At 36.4% G+C, this 12,994-nt stretch overlaps 1 protein-coding gene across 1 annotated transcript in view; it reads left to right on the top strand.

Moving 5' to 3' along the window:
* Positions 1–9,743: 9,743 nt before the first annotated feature.
* LOC5564802 overlaps positions 9,744–12,994 on the top strand; it is a 63,241-nt gene continuing 59,990 nt past the window's right edge. The window contains exon 1 of the mRNA XM_021846059.1: positions 9,744–9,934. Coding sequence (XP_021701751.1) covers positions 9,911–9,934 — 24 coding nt within the window. The 5' untranslated portion in view covers positions 9,744–9,910. The remainder of the gene's footprint in view (positions 9,935–12,994) is intronic.

Raw genomic sequence — 12,994 nt, 5'->3', positions numbered from 1 at the left:
GGCTGCAACGATATTGTGCGTGAGGGAAACAATGTAAACACAGAAAAAACTCCAGCTTGGCATCTCTTCCGGTTCTTTCCGTGAGTCATCCCGTCATCAATCATCATAATGGTTCTTATTGCAAGTTTTGGACTACAAATCGGAAATAAAGCATTTAAATATGTTAAAGAAAACCGGTAAGTGTTTTTCAAATTCTTTTTGTTTTTATTAAATATGTGCTAGACAAAATCTAATTTTAATCACTATTATAAGTTAAGTAGGTTTGAAATTTAGCTGACAACTAAGAATATATGATTTTTTTTTTGTAAATGGAAATAGACGAAATTAAATTCAAAATTGATAAAAAAAATATCAGTCCCCAATTCCATCCTAGTGAATTTCAACAAATAGCCATAGCGGTAAACGCGCAGCTATTCAGCAAGACCAAGCTGAGGGTCATGGGTTCGAATCCCACCGGTCGATGATCTTTTCGGGTTGGAAATTTTCTCGACTTCCCAGGCCATTGAGTATCGTACCTGCCACACGATAGACACATGCAAAAATGGTCATTGGCACAGTAAGCTCTCAGTTACTAACTGTAGAAGTGCCCATAAGTACACTAAGCTGAGAAGCAGGCTCTGTCCCAGTGGGGACGTAATGCCAGGAAGAAGAAGAAGGATTTCAACAAGGCTCCAAATAGGACCTATAATGAGCAATTCTCGCTGAAACCAGGCCGCCATCGGCACCCATCGTTAGAATTCCAATTTTATGTCACTGATCATTAGTTTTCGATAAAACTTAAGGGTGGTGCTTTTGGTTTTCTCAAATTGGTGGACCCCTCGTACGCCAGCTACTTAAACAGTTTGCAAACAGTTTTGTTTTGATAAATCTTGGGTATTTCTTCACGTGATATGTCTCATATTTCCCTTGGAATACATAGTAAACTAAGTGGCATCGTATAGAGAAAGGATATAGCTTTCATTTGAAGTTAAAAAAAAATTGGCGGCCATTTTGAAGTTTGTTAGAAAAAGCGCACCGCTAGTTTTGAATTCTGAGATCAGCATCAGAAAGCTGAGGAAAAATTGTTACAAATATTATTTTCTTTTATGTTTTAGACCACTTGGAAGCTACGAAGGGGAGGGGATAAAAATAAATAAGAAACAAAAAAAAAAATGAAAAAAAATATGATTGATAACTTTCACATTTAAAATCTGTTTGAATGTTTTAACATCAAGCTAGGGGAACTGTGGGTAAAATGAACAGGGGGGGTAAAATGAACAGGTTTGTGTTTTACGGTAATTCTGCTATAAATCTATGCAAAAAATAGTACCATCCTTAATCCTCAGACTAAGGAACTATTTCGACAACTCTAGCGCGATCTAAAACTGTCAAAAGCTGATAAAGTAAACAAAAACAAAGTACGCCTTTCCGTTTTCTCATATGTAAATTTTCACTCGTGGAATTTAAGGTTTTAATGACTAAAATCATCAAAAATCTATTGAACTGCGTAGCACAGCATATCTTCAAAGTATTTATGATAAGCAGACGGAAATTGAAAGTTTTTTTATCTTCTAAATTCTTAGAACAAATGATTTGAATATGTTGATTCTTTGGGGGTAAAATGAACCACTCGAGATGGGGGTAATATGAACACCTTGCCAGGGTGAATACTACCGGATTTTTTTCAGATGCCCAGAGTTTTCCGGAGAAAATACAAAGACAGACATGGACAGCCATCCAAATGGTCGTGGCTAAACGTTCCATCGATTCCGGATTGTCTGTGAGATATGCAAGGATCATATACCAGATGCCGAGAATCATACCGCCACCCGTTCAATTTGAATGGTGTTCATTTTACCCCCACTACATGTTCATTTTACCCCCAGGATATGTTCATATTACCCCCATTGTATGTTCATTATACCCCCAAGTATATGTTCATATTACCCCCGTCACATGTTCATTTTACCCACATGTTTGGAACATTGAATCTGTGGAAAGAAATTTTCAAAATTATAATAATGTTAATAAAATTCTATTTCCATCACAATATTTCAACTTGTTACATTGCATAAACAACCTTCTTCAATTCTGAGCAATTGAAAAATAATCTGAGAGCTTCATACGCAAGAAAACAAGAAAATTGCTTAGGGTGTTCATTTTACCCCCAGTTCCCCTATATCTTAAAACTAACTACTGCAACAAACAACAAAATTCAAAATTTGATGACATGAATGTAATCACGTATGGCGAATTAGGGAACCACTATGTCCATCTCCACAATCACCACGGGAAGGGTGTTTATTAGTGAGGGAGGAAAAGATCTGGGAGTCACCTCTGGTCGGTGATGCGATCCATGGACAAGGGGGATATATACGACTTATATTTAAAGCTAGTTTTGTATTTTTGTCTCGAGAAGTTTTAGGTAGAAACTTTAAAAAATACGTCAACATCTATAATGTCACACAATTCAAAAGACGTTTTTATTAATGACGAAAACTGAAAATTACATGTATATATTTTAAATTATATGAAACAGGAATAATGCCGACACTTGTAGTGACGAACCATACATAGTTTGTTTGAAAATTACATATGAGTATTACTGTGCATTTTGTCTCGATATGGTAGAAGTTAAATAAAAAATCAGCGTTCACAATGTCGAACAATTCAAAAGATAATTTTTAATAATGTCAAAAAGAAAAAAATATATGTATATTGAAATTGTATAAGAAAAAAAGCATAATGCCGACACTTATAGTGACGAACCATACAAAGTTTGTTTCAATATTACATAAAAGATACGCTTTCAAGAAAAAATGTGTTATCATAAACATGAAACGAACTCGTAGGAAACAATCCATTTTTTCAACATCAAAATGTTCACTACAGAGTATTATGAAACTTCGAAGTGCATACAAAATATTGTCTAAGGTTTTAGTTACAAATACTTTCAGTAAAACTTCCATCCGTCTAAACACCGATTATTTTCTATTGTAATAGGAGAATTATGAATTTTGCGACAGGAATTTAGTAATTTTTTTTCGAGTTTTATTTAAGCTGCAATTATTTAAAAAAATACCAACAAAGTTCTTCCAAACCTTTTTTTGTATATGTTTCTCTTGAAATCTGATATGGAGTGATTTGTAGAAGAATTTGCAAAGCCATCTCTGAAAATATTGAGATTTGAACCAAAAATGGAGAATGGATAGTTTTTTAAATGTTATTTATAGAAGAATGAATCTCTGGTATATTTTTTTTTCGGGAGAATCTTAGGGAAATAATATTAAATTAACTCAGAAATTCCTGAAAAAAAAACTCGAAAAATCAATGATTATTTTCGTGGAAGAGTTTTTGACGGAACATTTGAACGCATTCCGCTAGGGACTTTATAAGAATGTACAGTGAGAAAATCGGGCTTCAAAACGCGACTAAATGCAATATCTCAGCTGGGTAATGGTTCCAGGAAATGATTTTGGCCATTCTAGATCAGAAAAAGGCTGCTGAATCGATTGGTGGTGGTCCCATTGACCGGAGACTTCGCCATGGCCACCTAGAGCCCTGGAATCATCCTGAGTTCCTTACAGCAAGTAGAATTAATGGAACTGAAATAAACTGTCATGATTACGTTTTGCTGCGAAGCCGCACACGAAAATATTCTTACATGGGGGATTTAGTGAAATGAATGATTGACCTTGTTTATGGTTCCGGAGCGAACCCAGAACATCCGTAAAATTGGAAATATTAAAAAATATATATTCTGATAGTTCCTTTGTCTCTTGTTTGTTAGAAAGAAGTACTCTTACAACTCGTATTTAGTAATCTGAATGTTTGATCATTACGGCCATTTTATGGTTCCGGAACTAACCCGGAACATCCGAAAAAATGGAAATTTGAAGGAATATCTGGAGGAATATTCCTGAAAGAACTCCTGGAAAAAATCCTGAAGAATTCCTGAAGGAATCCCTGGGAAACTTCCGGAGGAAATCCCGAAGGGTTTCCTACAGGAAGTCTTGGAGGAATTCTTGAAGGAACTCCCTAATGGAATGCGTGTAGGATGTCCTGAAGTAAATCATCGAATATTTCCTGAAAGATTTCCTGGAGTAAATCCTGAAGGAACTCCTGGAAAAATTCTTGAAGGAAATCATGGATGAATTCCTGGAGGAATTGTTGAAGGAAACCCTGGATGATTTCCTGAAAGATCTTCTGGAGGAATTCCTGAAGAAACTTCTGGAAGTATATTTGGAGGAATTCCTGGATAAATACCTGGAGGAACTCCTGGACTAATCTCAGAAGAAACTCTTTCAGGAATTCTTGGAGGAACTACTGAAGGTATAACTGAAGGAACTCCGTGATGAATTCCTGGAGATACTCCTGGAAAGGCTCCTGAAGGTACTCTTGGAGAAATGCCTGAAGGAACTCCTGAAAGAATTTCTGGGGGAATTCCGGAAGAAATTCCTGGAGTAACTCCTGAAGGAATGCCTGAAGTAAATCCTTGAAGATTTTCTGAAAGATTTCCTGGAGTAATTCCTGAAGGAACTCCTGGAAGAATTATCGAAGGAATTCATGGCGGAATTCCTGAAGGAGTTTTTGAAGGAAACTCTGGAGAATTTCCTGAAAGATCTGCTAGAGGATTTTCTGAAAACGCTCATGGAGGAATTCTTGAAGATACTCCTGGAAGATTTTCTTGAAGGAACTCTTGGAGGAATCCTAAAAAAAACTTCTGTCAGAATTCCTGATTTATATGAATTATCAGTTTTTTTTTTTTCAATGTGGAAAATTTTACAGATGTTATGCGACCATCGAGGTATCCATAAAAAAAAAACAACTTTTGCTGTGGTTCGATATCGACATACAGAATATCGAGTGAGGGAGAGATGATTGTATATGAAATAGTACTTCTCTAATCCTGAAGAGATAATTTTAATCGGAAGCACGCTGCATATATTATTTTTCTCATCTACTGTGACCATGTATGTCAATTGGAGTATGATAAATCCGTAACTGATAAACAACATATGAACGATCAGGTTTTTTTTCAATATGGAAAATTTTACGGATGTTCCGGGTTAGTTCAGGAACCATAAACATTCAGATTACTAAATCCGACTTGTAAGAATAATTCTTTCTAATCAACAAGACACAAAGGAACTATCAGAACATTTGTTTTTTCTTCAATATTTCCAATTTTACGGATGTTCCTGGTTAGTTCCGGAACCATAAAATGGCCATAATGGTCAAACATTCAGATTACTAAATACGAATTGTAAGAGTACTTCCTTCTAACAAACAAGAGACAAAATATTTTGGATCATTTTTAGGAATCAAGTTCCTTGCGGTATAAGATCACCGTATCATATTAGGATGTTATAGATTACTCCAATATTTCCGTAGTGGAATGTCTCAATTATTATTTTAAAAAGGGCCAAAGATTCTCCCGGTGATTCCAGAGGGGGTTTCCGAAAGATTTACTCAAGAAAATCTTCGGTATTCCACTAGCAAACTCACATGGGATCTCTGTATTAATATTAATTTATGAATTATTAATTATGAATTATTCTTCTATTTGTTCTTGAGGAATCTTCCATCAAAATCCTCCAAGAGTAACTAAGGAATTCCTTCAGGAATTCATCAAGAAGTTCGTTCATGAATTCCTCCAAAAGTTTTTTTTAGGAATTTCACAAAGAGCTCTTACAGGAATTCTGACAGAAGTTTTTTTTTAAGAATTTCTCCAGGAGTTCCTTCAAGAAAATCTTCAAGGAATATCTTCAAGAATTCCTCCATGAGCGTTTTCAGAAAATCCTCTAGCAGATCTTTCAGGAAATCCTCCAGAATTTCCTTCAAAACCTCCTTCAGGAATTCCTCCATGAATTCCTTCGATAATTCTTCATGAATTACTCCAGGAAATCTTTCAGAAAATCTTCAAGGATTTACTTCAGGAATTCTTTCAGGAGTTACTCCAGGATTTTCTTCCGAAATTCCCCTAGAAATTCTTTCAGGAGTTCCTTCAGGAATTACTCCAAGAGTTTCTCTAGGAAACCCCTTAAGAATTGCTCCAGGAGTATCTTAGGGATATCTCCAGGAATTCTTCAGGGATTTCTCCAGGAATTCTACAGGAAGTGCTTTCAGGAATTCCTCCAGGAAATTCTACAGCCATTCCTCCAGGAGTCTTTTGAGGAGTTCTTTCGGGAAAATACTCCAGGTATATCTTCAGGAATTCCTCTAACAATTTCTTCATAAATTACTATTGAAGATCTATAAAGATTTCCTCCAGGGTTCGCTTCAAAAATTGCCTCAGGAGTTCCTTCAGGAATTTTACCAAGAGTTCGTTCAAGAATTACTCCAAAAGAATCTTCAGGAATTTCTCCAGGTGTTCCTTTTGTAATACCTCAAGAGTTCCTTCAGAAGTTTCTACAGGAATTCCTTAAGAAGTTCCTTCAGGAATTACTCCGATAGTACCTTCAGGAACCTTTCCAGGAGTATCTCCAGGAATTCATCACGGAGTTCCTTCAGTTATACCTTCAGGAGTTCATCCGAGAATTCTTAAAAGAGTTTCTTCTGAGATTAGTCCAGGAGTTCCTTCAGTTTCTCTAGGAGTTTTTTCAGGAATCCCTCCTGAAGTTCGTTTAGGAATTCCTACAGGAGATTCTGCGGAAATTCCTTCAGGAGTTCCTCCAAGTATTCTTTTGAATATTACTCCAAATATTCCTCCAGGAGTTCCTTCGGGAATTCCTTCAGGATTTACTTCGGAAATTACTCCAGGAGTCCCTTAAGAAATTCCTCCGCGATTCCTCCAAGCGTTTCACGAGAGATTCTTAAAGGAGTTCCGCTAGAGATCCCTTAGGAGTTCTTCCAGGAATTCTCCCTTGAATCCCTTAAAGGATTTCTTCAAGTTCCTCCAGAGATTTTACTTTATGGATTTTTCCAGTTGTTTTTCTAGGAGTTCCTTCAGGTATTCTCCTGAAGTTTCTTCAGGAATTATTCCAGGAATACTTCCAGGAGTTCTTTCAAAGATTTCTCTTAGCATTCTTCCTGAACTATCAGATTATTTTTCAATATGGAATATTTACGGTTGTTCCGGGTTAGTTTAGGAATCATAAAATGAACATAATGGTCAAACATTCATATAACTTATTTCGACATTTAAGAATACCTAATTAAAACTAACATGGAACATAGAAACTATCAGAACATTTTTTTTCAATTTTACGGATGTTCCGGGTTAATTACGGAACCATAAGATGGTCAAAGTGATCAAACATTCATATCACTAAATCCAATATGTTAGAATACTTAATTTTAATCAACAAGGAACATATGAATAAACTTTTTTTACAATATAGAAAATTTTACAGATGTTCCGGGTTAGTTCCGGAACCATAAAATGGCCGTAATGATCAAACATTCAGATTACTAAATACGAATTGTAAGAGTACTTCTTTCTAACAAACAAGAGACAAAGGAACTATCAGAAAATATTTTTTTTTTCAGTATTTTCATTTTTTCGGATGTTCCGGGTTAGTTCCGGAACCATAAAATGGCCGTAATGGTCAAACATTCAGATTACTAAATACGAATTGTAAGAGTACTTCTTTCTAACAAACAAGAGACAAAGGAACTATCAGAAAATATTTTTTTTTCAGTATTTCCATTTTTTCGGATGTTCCGGGTTCGTTCCGGAACCATAAAATGGCCGTAATGATCAAACATTCAGATTACTAAATACGAGTTGTAAGAGTACTTCTTTCTAACAAACAAGAGACAAAGGAACTATCAGAATATATATTTTTTAATATTTCCAATTTTACGGATGTTCTGGGTTCGCTCCGGAACCATAAAATGGCCATAACGGTCAATCATTCATTTCACTAAATCCCCCATGTAAGAATATTTTCGTGTGCGGCTTCGCAGCAAAACGTAATCATGACAGTTTATTTTCAGTTCCATTAATTCTACTTGCTGTAAGGAACTCAGGATGATTCCAGGGCTCTAGGTGGCCAGGGCGAAGTCTCCGGTCAATAGGACCGCCACCAATCGATTTAGCAGTCTTTTTCTGATCTAGAATGGCCAAAATCATTTCCTGGAACCGTTACCCAGCTGAGATATTGCATTTAGTCGCGTTTTGGAGCCCGATTTTCTCACTGTGGAATGTTAGAATTCTTTAAACATTTGTTAGTAAAGCATTTTTGAAACAATAAAAAAAAATCGTGAGAGTTTTTAACCAATGGAGGATGCTGCTCTTTGATTTTAGAGAAATAAAAAAAAAATCTGTGAAAAAAATGCAGATTGACTTGCGGAGAACTTCTTTGAGAGAGCATGAATAACATTTTCCCAATTGCATTCTTTTTAATTGCTCCTGATTTTTTTGTGGAATATTACAAGGAATCCTCAGAGTAACACCTAGAAATGAATGATATATTTTAGCAAATCTGGATAATTTTTGCTGTAATTTTTCCAAACAATCCTGTAGAAAATCTTTGAGAAGAGCTTTGAAAACAAACTGTTCTGAAGAATTCGTGGAATGAATCCTAGCTTGGTGATCTTGAAGACGTTTTTTGTGAGACTCCTTGAATTTTTTGTACTATTTTTTGGAGAAATCCTCTGTAATTCCTGGAAATCCTAAGCAAATTATCAATGAACAACTGGAGCGTACTTTAAACTAACAATTGGAATGTATATGTAATAAGTACGTAGAGGACCTTCCAGCAAAAATGATTAAAATAATTTCTAATGCATTCTCTGGCGGAATTTTTCAAGAGATTTTTTAAGCAATTCGATTGAGATTCTTTGAGAAATTTTCTGGTGAGCTCGGAAATCTGGGAATGATTTTCTGTGGAAATCCCAGGACGAACTCCGTGAAAACAAGTAAAGGAGTTCTTGAAGAAAGCTCTGAAAAGTACGAAAATAATTCATAAAGAAATTCTACGAGAAATATCTTCAAAGCACATGGCACCTGAAAAAATCGTGGAATAATCACAAAGGACATTCCTTGTGAGTTTACAAAAAGAATGAATTTTAATATTTAAATTTAAAAATGTCACTAATGTGCAGCGAAATGAGACAAAAGAAAATAAATAATCAAAATCAATGGCAATCTATTAAAGCTACGAAATTATTGCGACCGGCACAATATCCGTAAAACAAGTGTATGCTTAGTATGGGTTGATATGAGCACCCTAATTTTTGTTGTGAAATTATCTCATATAATCTAAAATTTCAATTTGTTTCTTCACTACACTTGAGAGTTATAACACCTTTATCGTGACTACGTTAACGTTTACTTAGAAGATTGAGTCATCTTTCAAATGAGATTCTTTTAGTGTTGAAGGTAAGATTGCTAAACCAACATAGAACAGTGAGAAAAAAATACACCTTGGCTACAACCCTGATATTTGAAACGCCGCCGACTCCGCCAGCGGGGTAACTGCGATGCAGCCGGTTGCATCGTTAACGGTATCGTTTGTATTTCGCGCTTTTTTCACTTCACGTGTGAACCACATTCGTAACATACTTTATTCCTCTCGCCAGAGCTAAAGAGCACCATGAAACTCCCAGCTCTCTCCGCTTGGAGAAGCTGAGAAAAACAAACCAAGTGAAAGCTCTCGCGCGGCTCAAAGAAGCACGTGCGCCCGCTAAGCTAAGTCACTTCGGAGCCACCCCACATCTCAACTCTCACTCTCACTTTCGTTGAAGAGCTTTCGTTGGTTGCCAAGCCCAAACCGTGGGCTTTTACCTTCGATGATAGGTCTGGTTCTCTGCGCGCCACGCCGCGATCTGTTAGAGGTGGTAAGAGTGCGCGCTCAACGTTCCATATATTAAATAGTAGCGGATGTAAACAATTGTCAGTCAGTGTCAAAAATCTCCTCGCAGAGGATCCGTGTCCCTTGGTGTCTACGGCCGAAACCGAAAACTCGCCAGAGCTTCGGGAACCATGAAGCCCCGATGGAATCTTGTGGTTAGTGAAATGCAATTTTTATCATCCTAGGATAAGTGTTTGTCAACCTAAGGCTAAGGCAACGGATAATTGTGACCGTAATTAAAGACGTTGTGTGAAAATGTGATTTGGTGAAAATTACGGTTACCCCCGGTGCAGAGACAGTTTTCAGAGTGATGAGCCATGATTCGAGCCGTTACGTAATCACGGATCTGTGTTACGAGTGATTTACTTATCACATTATCGTACGGACTAGGAAAGCCGAACCCCAGGCTGGGGTGACACATTTCCACACTGGAACGTTGGGAAAGAAGTGCGAAAGTGATGAACTCAATGTGCGGTAACGTCTACCGAGCACGAACTTGTGGTGAACTCCTTGAAGGGAGATAAACGTTAGTCAAGGTCTGCAAAAAATATCGATTTTCATTGGTGAAATCTTTGGCGGTTTACTGCATTTGCGCCGGTCATTGGGAGAGGCTGTGGACAACCAAATAATGGATAGTGATCGTGTTCACGAATAATTTTGTTGAACGGACAAACTGGGCGTTTATGTGACGAATCGTAGCAAAAGTGGTGATTCAAAGAGCAATTTTGTCTTAGTTTCAATAACTAGCGGCTCATTGCGGTGCCGTGCCGGAATATACCCGAAGACCTATTACACTGCGAAACAAAAATAACCTTTTGCAAGTTTCTCAAAGATCAAATTATGTGTCTCCGGTAAATTTGAGGCTGCTGTATCCGTTGCCGTTCTCAGAAATGTTCCAGAACGTCACAATTTGGTACTACAGGTCGCAAAGTTGTAGAAAATACTAGGTTCATTTCAAATCAATGCTATTTGAATTAGAATTCTTTTTTTGTGATTCAATCTATCGATCATTCGAAAAAGGACTTAAACTTTTGTATGGGACACACGCTCAAAAAAGAGTTCTGGAAAACGTGAACTGTCAAAAATACACCATGAACTTGACTAAAATTGGTAAATAATACATTTTTAACATTCAATATCTTAAGAACCAGACTTGTAATGACATTTTCAAAAACGATCATAAATTCAAAGACCCCAAATTTAGTAAACAGCGATATTCTGGAGCTTGAGACAAAAAAATGTTCCGCAGTGTAATTCGTTGCCTGAACCAAGCCTGTAATAGTTAATGTTTACGTTTTGGCGGCGGTTGTGTAACGTCGATTTTCTCGCCCTTTCATAAACTGCCCATTTTCAGCTCAATAAATTTGCTCGCATCGGAAGTTGTTAGCTCCGGTGTCGAATGAATTTATTAATATTGTGTGTGTAATTGGATGCTTTGTGGGCAGTGCAACAATGAAAGGCGCGAAATGTGAGAAAAGGGCAAAATTGTTGCATGAAATGTTCAGCCATTTAATTTTAAACATACATTTTATCTAGTAAAATTGCGTAACGTGCTGATGTTGGTTTGACTTTCAATAGGGGAAGTGTGAAAATAGATGTAGGAATTTAAACGCGGGTATGTTCATAGGGCTCTGCGCTGTTTTGATTTTCTTTTGAATTTTCATGTTAACTAGCCTAGTTGTTAATAAATTTTATGAAAAAGTGAAAGAAAGAGGAAAATTTTTGTGCAAAATCATTGAAGATACCGCCGTGCGGGGTGACATTGGACCTAGGGGGTGACTTTGACTATCCTTTTCGATGCATCTCATGGCTAGTTTGAACATAAAAAAAACTTAACTATGACCGTTTGAGGGCTTTTTATAACGTTTTCTTGAAGTTTGTTACCTACATTCTTTTCATAGTTCTGTTTTTGTTGGCTGCTGCTTATGGACCAATGTCAGCCCGCGCGACGGTACAACAAACTACCGTGAAACCTCCACAAGTCGATGTTCCATGACTCGACATCGACTCATGGTACCATACTAAAAACAAAATTTCATGGTTGCTATGATGGTCCCTTCAAATAGCTTTCCAAAGCATTTCTGTTTCGAGGTTTAAGGCGAAGTAGGCCGTCATTGAAATTTGTACGCGTCATTGAAGATTGTTGCTAATTCATCTCATAATTTCGAATCAAAGGAAATCAGTTGGTTTTGCACTGACACAGCTGAAAAAGTATCAGCATACTTTTGCATGTTAGTGCATACAGTGATACTTTTCCAAGTCAATTTAAACTATCAAGACTGAGTTTTATCACTTTGAAATGCAAGCTAAAAAGTCATCATTGTTGCCAAAACGAATGACGGGCTTCTTCTTCTTCTTGGCATTAACGTCCCCACTGGGACAGAGCCTGCTTCTCAGCTTAGTGTTCTTATGAGCACTTCCACAGTTATTAACTGAGAGCTTTCTATGCCAAAGTTGCCATTTTTGCATTCGTATATCGTGTGGCAGGTACCGTAATTTCGGGTGAAATTGATCATTTTTCACTGTTTTCTTAGTATGCTTTCTAACCTGTTATCAATATCATACAACTAAATGCAGGAAAACAAGTACGACGGTGAACCTCAATGGCTCATGTACCGAAATATTTCAAAAAATGTGATGTTAGTGCCAAAAATCTGGTCTAAAATTAAAAATCGGGAATCCCATTTCGGGGTGAAATTGATCACTTGTCAATGTTATTATTGTTAGTTTCGAAATCAACTTTACATACTTAATTTGGGTCTCCTGAATCCAAATCTGCTTGCCAAATTCTTAACAAGACAATATTTATGGAAATAATCAATAATTAAATTTCAAGAATACCGCGAAAAATGCCTAAATGTAGGCAATTTCCAAAGGAATTCCCTACTTTGTTGCAGAAAATTGAATTTTTCAACAAAACTAGCAAATTGGTAAGAGTTTTGATAGTAAAATATGCTTTGGAGATATATTGTTAGCATTCTCACAAATTTTCAGATTTACATCATGTCCAAATCCTTGTTTAGAACTAGAAGTTTATAGATGATGATCAATGTCACACTAAACTTGATTCTAGAATTTTACATTATTTTCATAGAAATAAACATTCTGTGGCACAAAAAACTTTACTATACACAATTAGACATTACTTAAGACAAAAAACGTTCATTTACTATAAGTTGTAATGAGCTTGGTGCACTATTAGTAAGAAATAAAAA

Source organism: Aedes aegypti, chromosome 2 (genome assembly GCF_002204515.2).
Source record: "Aedes aegypti strain LVP_AGWG chromosome 2, AaegL5.0 Primary Assembly, whole genome shotgun sequence".
Classification (NCBI taxonomy): domain Eukaryota; kingdom Metazoa; phylum Arthropoda; class Insecta; order Diptera; family Culicidae; genus Aedes; species Aedes aegypti.
Note: the sequence above shows the minus strand (reverse complement) of the source record. Positions and strands in the feature narration are given on the sequence as shown.